The sequence below is a fragment of the Tuber melanosporum genome (assembly GCF_000151645.1).
Source record: "Tuber melanosporum whole genome shotgun sequence assembly, scaffold_3, strain Mel28".
In the NCBI taxonomy this organism is placed as follows: Eukaryota; Fungi; Ascomycota; class Pezizomycetes; order Pezizales; family Tuberaceae; genus Tuber; species Tuber melanosporum.
Genome location: NW_003298974.1, coordinates 2,131,977 through 2,140,142, shown reverse-complemented (window position 1 = coordinate 2,140,142; position 8,166 = coordinate 2,131,977). Strand labels below are relative to the sequence as shown.

Below are 8,166 nucleotides of genomic sequence, written 5' to 3'. Positions count from 1 at the left end.
AATCGGTCCAAACAAATTGTTATAGTCATGATATTCTGTTCCACGAGCCAATGGTCGAATGCCCATACTGGCCAGAAGTTTGTATTCTACAGATGTCGACATCTCGTAGGTGGTATGAGGAATGAAGGGGTATAATGATGTTGTTTGTCTGGATAGTCAAGCCGAGCTTATAACCTTTTAAACAACAAGGATTACAGCAGCGATTTGGACAATGTTGACTTAGGCAGGGCAAAGATGTAAAGATGAATTTCAATATCCGAACTGGAGAAATATTCTCACAAAGAACAACAATAGGGAATAAAATATAACAGGAAAGACTGCTATGACCCAACTGCGAGTAACGGAGGAAAGAGAGACAGATTGGATAACGAATGAAAACAACTAACAAGGGAAAACAAGCTGCCTTTTATCCTCCCCGAGATCATACTGATCTGCTTCCACATGCTTCCAGCGTATGCCGTATTCTCTATCACATTCAGTTTCACTATTGCCCATTGTGCCTCTCCGGCCGAGAATAAGTGAATTCGACCAAGGGTATACTCTGGCCGAGGACATTCAGCATTTCCATATGATAGGGGTAATGCCCTAATATGGAGTTGTCGCAGGTATCATCGCAGATGTTGTCGCATATGGTGTTTGATGTGGAGGGCTAACCAGTAGTAAAACATTAAGGCGTCAGAGTAGTTGATACCAAGAGGGTTAGGGTTGTGTGGTCGTTGCCATAAGGGAAATATGCGGTGAGCAGCCAAAAAACACTTCTGTCCAACACGATGGACCTAGTAGCAACTTGTGGTCGAAAACTAGCCGCAAAAAAGTGGGGTAGTTTTCTCTAGTTTAGGTGTCCAATACCCGACATTTCTGGCGCGGAAAGATTCTGAAGTTAGACCGCAACCCCCCGTACACGGGAGAGAGGCTGCTCGAGGGGGGCCTCTAGAACTGTCAGTTGGGGTGGGTTGTTGCCCTGGTGGATTCCCCGCGGGTTGTACAGTACCCCCAGTCTTCTCCCGGTAGCGCCCCCTCCCTCTCTAGACCCAAAGCTAAACCCGGGGGGTGGGCCCAGCTCATTTGCGCGACTTTTATCCGTCTTGTCCGTGCTGGTTGAAGCCGTTTTAAGTGCACCTAGAACTGGGGACATCTATTTATGACTTTGGGGGAATCGCTTGGGACCCAGACTTTAGGAGGCATTTATTTCACCTCTCATCATTCAATTTACTTGTGGATGGGTTTTATCAAACTCGAGATTATTCACCCCCCCGGGGAAATCTATTGGTATTATGTGGTTGTGTTGCTGCACCCCGTCGAATCCAGGTGTTTTTCGTGTCTGACTCCCGAATGCATCAATCTGATGTCTCGTGCCAAGAGTTTAGATGACTAAGCCCACTTCGCGCTCATACCACAGCCACCCTACCCTACCATAGACCCCAACCCATAACTTACCCTTCCCTGCCCTCATAGGTTCCATCCCCACCATACCATCCCCTTCCCCCTCCTTCCTCGCTGCGCACTAGTTGTATCTCGGTATCATAACTACGCACAATGCAGAAAATTCCCCCCGCGACCCTACTAGAGTGTGAGGAGTACACTATCACAGGTACAGTACTTGGTTTTCCCCTCCTGCATATATTGCAATAGCGTATCAATTTCTGACAGGGGTTGACCAGGCGGCATCAAGATAGTTGACAGATGGTTCCGCACGGCGCTTGACTATTCGAACCCAGGGGCGGGCGAGATTACCTTGTTCGCTAGGAATGCCCTGCCAAATAAGAAGGGAAATGCGGAGTGCGGGGCCGCGTTGCCGTATTGTGGGTTGTTCCGGTTCCAAATTTTTGGCGAGCGGCGGCGGAGTCCGACTTTATTACTAACTAAAATGCTTGCATAGTTCTATACCTACAAGGTCGTACTCCGCTATCCACCCCCTACTATGGAATCAACGTTGCTGGAAGAAAAAACTAAATAAAATTAATAGGTGGACCCGGTTTCGAATGCGGTCCTCCGGAAAATCACCCACTGACAAATTTCCTTTTCGACAAGGGGTTTCAGGTCCTGTACCTCGACCAGCGCGGAACGGGTATGAGCACGCCAATATCGCCTCGCATGCTTGAAGAGGATCGTGGTGGGAAGAAGCGGAGTGCGAAGGAGCAGGCGGAATACGTGAAGTTGTTTAGGGCTGATAACATCGGTTTGTTTTTCGTCGCCGGTTTGTTAAAGCGGATAGGGCTGATGGGATGGGATGGGATGGGTAGTGAGGGACTGTGAAGCAGTTCGTCATGCACTGCTTGGACGGAAAGAGGAGGAGGAGGACAGGAAATGGGGTGTTGTTGGTCAGAGCTTTGGTGGGTTCTGCGCGGTTACGTATTTGTCATTTTAGTAAGTTATTTCCTCTAAAACTCTATACACTTTCGGAGTTACCTACGGTAGCTGATTGGTATACGGTATTGAAGCCCCGAGGGCTTGAGGGAGGGTATGCATAAATCATTCTGTCATCGTCATTAATTTCGTAGCAGTAGGCTAAGTTGGGAAATTAGTCTTCACAACGGGCGGAATGCCGCCGCTCGTGAATGATCCTGATGAGGTATACAAAGCACTGTGGGAAAAAGTGAGGTTGAGAAATCGGGTCTATTACAAAAAGTACCCGCTTGATATTGAGCGGGTTAAGGATATTCTGAGACACTTGGCAAAGGAAGACGTGCGGGTTCCTAACGGTGGACGCCTTACATCGAGGAGATTTTTAGGGCTCGGGTTGGCTTTTGGTGGCCATGGTAAGTCCTCTTTGAGCTTGATAGAAATTTGCTGATGGGTTTATCATGCAAGGTGGAATTGATGGTGTGCATCGTAAGTACCCTCATTCGTGATGCATTAGGAGTGGTGGATAGATAATTGGTAGATCTTGTACAGCGCGCACATACCGATCTAAAAGTTCTCGGCCATCTTTCGTATAAAGTTCTTCAATCCATCCAGGGAAACCAAAGCTTTGACGGAAACGTCTTGTACGCACTTGTTCACGAGCCAATATATTGTCAACAGTGAGTGCGCACGCTCGCCCACTCACCTCTTTAAAATTTACTAATGATTTACACAGCCGCGCTGCCGAATGGTCTGCTTTACGCACAAAGCCAAATGACCCGGAATTCAATTTGGCACAAAGCCTCGAAAGGAAAGGTCAGCCAGCATATTTCACCGGCGAGATGGTCACCCCCCTTCTTCCTTCTCCACTCACAAGTACTCACATCAATAGATCTTCCCCTGGACCTTCGAAGACCACGCCGAGCTCTCAAAGCTCCACTACGTAGCCAAAACACTCGCCGAATATACAGAATGGCCATCCCTCTACTGCGAGGATGTGCTTGCGGAGAACAGGGTCCCGGTTTATGCAGCGACGTACATAGATGATATGTACGTTGACTGCACACACGCGCGCAGGACTGCGGGAAAGATTCGCGGTGCAAAGGAATTTGTCACAAACGCTTTGATGCATAACGCGATTAGGGCGAGGACTGAAACAGTTATGGGGGAGTTGTGGAGGCTGAGGTCTGGAGAGGTTGATTAGACTATATAGAGGGTGGGTAGGGTGGCGGAGGCTTAATTGTCGGGGGCGGGTTTTTTTTTGTGGGGACGGTTAAAAACTTACATGAATGATGGAGGCTGTTTGCTTGCTATAAGTTGCTATGGTGCCAGAACCCGTGGATGGTAAGTGTGTAACTCCCGCAACTTTGATTTTTTTTTTTTTTAATTGGCGGGAAGTAGTCAACTGCATACTATTTTGAAGTCTAGAACCACAATGAAATCAATTTTTGAACGCAAAAAACTCTGCTCTGATTAAATTAAGTTTAAGAATAGAAGTTAGAATAAGGGGATGTGGACACACAAAACAAGGTGAAGGGATAATAATTCAGCATCTACTATACCGCACCGTACTTCTTTTTCCCAACGGAGAAACCGAAGTTACCGGATACCGATCACACCGATCAGGAAGATCTCATGCAGTGTTGTGCTCGAGTACTCGTGCCAAGGTTGTGGCACAGCCACAACCCACGGCAGCTCGCTGGCTCGCAACCGTGGGCACTCTCAAGAGAGTGCCCGACAGCTCAATGGTTCTTGACAGCTCAACGGTCCATTGCTGGTTGCCATGGCAACGCCCTAACTTTACACAATAAGACTATTCAGCAGCACATGAGAAATTAAGAATACAGAGAGATAAATTAGAATAGAGTATAATTTTGATTTAAATATACTATCATGAGAATACAGCTACTCTATATTACATTGATTTTTGCAGCCTTGATTGCTACTTAATACCCTTGATTATTAGTCTGGATATTTTCTTTTTATATGCTAGCATAGTACATCTGTCTTTGACATACATTTTCATCTCAGTTAGTAATGGTTTACATTCAGCATGCTCAGCTTTTTTCTTTGCATTTTGTGCACGTCTTAACTGGTTTTCAGCCTTTTCAAGCTCTGCATCCTCTCTTTTTTTAACCATCTGTCATGCATCTTCAGGATATATAACTCCACCTTTTTGCACTTGTCGTCTATTTTGACCCTTTCACTGTGCACTTCTTGCTTCCTCAGCTGCTCTGGTATTTTCCAGATGTTCCATAGCTAGGGCTCCGGACTGTGCTTGAGCTAGTCCACCCTGTAAGACTAGCTTCAGCCTGGGCTGAAATGTAGGAGAAAGATCTGCTGCCTTGCAGAGTAATTCATCTCCCTGTCTTTTAAGACTTTGGATTGTAAGTGGTATGGTAGGAGAGCTGATAGGAGGAGGGGTGACTGGTTGCTGAGGAGAAGGTTGAAACTCATGCAACTTGGTAAGTACAACATTAGAATCATAGGGGATTAGACCAGTTGCTTGGAATGAGGAGATAATTGTTTATTTTTTGAATGTGTACTGTCGTATAGAATCAATATGGTCTAAGAATTCTATTTTTTCCAAACTTTCCACATCCAGTACGAGTTGCTGCTTCTATTGCCTCTGCATAGTAATGCTTATTGGGTTGAAAAACAACCACATCTAAAGGCTGCAACAAGTGGCTCATATGAGGGGGTAGGCAGAAGACAACAATCTTATGCACATTACAGTAGTCAATAAACTGCTTTGTACAATGTGAGCTGAAACTATCCAGGGGCAGTAAACGATATTCTCCCACTTGACGTGGAGCAGAAAACTTTTGAAAGTGGGCTAGCCACATCATCGATAAATAGTCATTACTATAACCAGTCTCAGAAGCACCAATCAGGTAGTTGTTATGTATTGAGGTAGCTATGTACCAAGATTCCTGGTAAATAACACCAGGAATAATAATCATGGAAGGTAGAATACAGCCATCGCCACTAATTGTTTCACAAACTGAAATTAACTGACGATTAGTGGAGCTACCCAGGTATGTTTGACGATTTGGATCTCGGGTTATAATCCACTGGTCATGCCCAATACCTATACAGAATCTGGTTTCATCAAAATTATATATATCCTCCTTTCGAATCTCATACTGATAACAAACAATATGGTACTTCTCAAATCAGCTTTGTGTATCATCTGGATGATGGGCATTCTTGCGGTCAATGTCAATAGTCTTTTGCCTGCGCACATAATACTCAGGATGACGATAAAGAAATCTCCAAGCCCAATATTCGCTGAGTGTTGGTGCAGGCAATGCTCCGGTATGAGCATTTTGTAGAATTTTATTGGCACATCCTGATACCATCTGGAGCCTGGCACTAGTTCCAATATTGTCAAGCCTGTCCAGATACTGATATACAGCAGCCTCTTGGTCTTCTGTAAGCTTGCGGTTTGCAGCTGGATACTCCAACTTTGATTGTCGACCCTGCCAGAGTACATGAGGTCGTCATAGTGGAATTTCATATCTCATGGCTGTGGATGCAAGGTCGGGATTGTCTTCACCAGTTGTATGAAGGAGAGATATAGCAGCCTGAATGTGGGCTTCAATATCGACATAAGGTTCACAAAGTTGACTTGGAGGATTAAGCGCCTGCTCTGATGTTGACTGCATAAGGGATAGAAACTTGAGGAGAAATCTACAAGGCTATACCATGTTAACAAGTTGGAGAACTAGAGAGAGTGGGGGAGTCTACACATAATATGATAAGAAATTGGCAGAATGAGTAGAAAAGCGAGTGTGAAAGTATTGGTGAAAGTAAATAGTACAATAGTAGAGGCAGTCTATCGTAAAACTGTGAAGAGGAGAAGTGTGAGAGTGTAAGAGAGAGGTATAAATAGACAATTGAGTAAGACAGTCAGGATATAATTAGCATGGTCTTGGTGAAAGATACTACTATAGAATTGGTTAATCTACAAACTAGGTAAGCAGTGGAATAGTATATAGAATGCTGATAGTTCATTCACTTCAAGTTATACAATAATATTGAGAACCATATTTCTATAGCAATCAGCAATGGGCTATTGAGCTTTAAAAACCTATTGGACAAACAGTCACTCACTTGCAAGTACTCACAGTGGTGAGCCAGCAAGTTGATATGAGTTGTGGCTGTGCCACAACTTTGGCCCAAGTAGCAGAATTCTCAATATAGTAGATTCTAATGAGAATTATGCTCTATTCTAATTCATCTCTCTGTATTCTTAATTTCTCATGTGCTGCTGAATAGTCTTATTGTGTAAAGCTAGGGCATTGCCATGGCAACCAGCAATGGACCATTGAGCTGTCAAGAACCATTGAGCTGTCAGGCACTGTCTTGAGAGTGCCCACGGTTGCGAGCCAGTGAGCTGCCGTGGGTTGTGGCTGTGCCACAACCTTGGCACGAGTAGGTAAAATAATTCCCAAGCGGGGTCGTTCAAGCGAAGCCATTCATGCTGTATTTCTAGCTTCACAATAGCTTTGTTAGCGAATTTCTATTTTGTGGTGTTTTTATTTCCTTCTTAGTCATAAAGTGGCTTTCTTGATCACAAACACGCACGGGTAAATGTGAAAATAAGAGACTGATAAGAGTGGAGGAATTGTATAAGGTGATAGATAGAGTGAGATTCAAGTTCTTGGGATATTCGCGATAGCAGAAGATTGATTGTCCAGTTCACTCTCTTTTCTAACTACATGACCAGGTCCTTCTTAATAGGATCTGTTTCCTCCAATATCAAGTCCATGTGGGTGAAAATTTTCATTCCCACATAAGGGAGTGAAATATTTTCTCCCGCTAAAGAAAGAAAATTTTTACCAGTAAGGGGTAGAGAGTTTCAAAGGAATGAATGAAACAAATAGCTTGAGGATATCCTGATCTCCTAACTTCGCAATAATGAAACAAGCAAGGAGACTACCAAGTGTTTGAAGAAATAAAAAAGAGAAAAACTCATGTGACGGGGACCAAGAATCCAACAGTAAATTTAGTTGATGGCTTGTGTGGCTGTTGCAAAACCCGCGAAGTGGTCTATAGCTTGACTAAATTTTGGCCATTCACAAGTGATCCAGACGCTTCTCCCTTTTTTACCGGGTTGGAAAATATTCCCAAGGAAAGAGTTCTCCCCCTGTGTTCCCATTCAAATCACATCCCAAAAGCCGACCAACCTGGTGGAGAAACCTCCATAAGGCATATAATATTATATTCTCCGGATGCAGCTTTGTAACAACAGAGATAGACGACGGCCCTGCCTTTGCAACCCTATATTCCAACCGGGAGACTTTGCTCCTGGCCAACTTGGACACCCCGGGACCCAAGATCAGGAGGTTCACTTGAAAGCCAGTTGGATTTCAGAAAGTGGTTTACAACCCGACTTCTCTGGGATCTAGTGAATTGCTTGTGCGGGGACATGGAGTGTACTCAGTGCTACTGGTAGTACGAGCACGAGTGCAGTCACACGATTGGGTCGGACGCACGGTACAGGATACTTGAGAGGGTGCAGCGCACCATCAATCTGACTTGCCATGATACAACTTACCGGACTGAGTATATTTCATTTTAACCTTCTTAAATTCTATTCTAGTCCCTGGTGGCTTAGGTCCTCTTAATTTTATCCTTGTATCTTATCTTGCAGAATGCGCAGTTGGATTCACTGTGTCAACGAGCTCTTTCGGTGTTGAGGTGATGCAATATCAGCAACGCAAATTCCATATTTCGGGCTTTTGCTAAGGATCTAATACCATACCATGGGAAATCTCCTCCCATATATATATAGGGAAACACTCCATCCTCGGGTGA

At 44.5% G+C, this 8,166-nt stretch overlaps 1 protein-coding gene; it reads left to right on the top strand.

The window, feature by feature from the left end:
* The first annotated feature begins 1,481 nt into the window (after positions 1-1,481).
* Positions 1,482-3,805, top strand: GSTUM_00006929001 (uncharacterized protein). XM_002839047.2 has 11 exons: positions 1,482-1,591; positions 1,662-1,802; positions 1,880-1,894; positions 1,967-2,179; positions 2,244-2,367; positions 2,442-2,461; positions 2,526-2,759; positions 2,812-2,832; positions 2,885-3,023; positions 3,080-3,188; positions 3,236-3,805. Exons 1-11 carry the CDS (start codon positions 1,537-1,539, stop codon positions 3,545-3,547), a joined length of 1,383 nt encoding a protein of 460 aa, XP_002839093.1. The 5' UTR covers positions 1,482-1,536; the 3' UTR covers positions 3,548-3,805.
* The last annotated feature ends 4,361 nt before the right edge of the window (positions 3,806-8,166 follow it).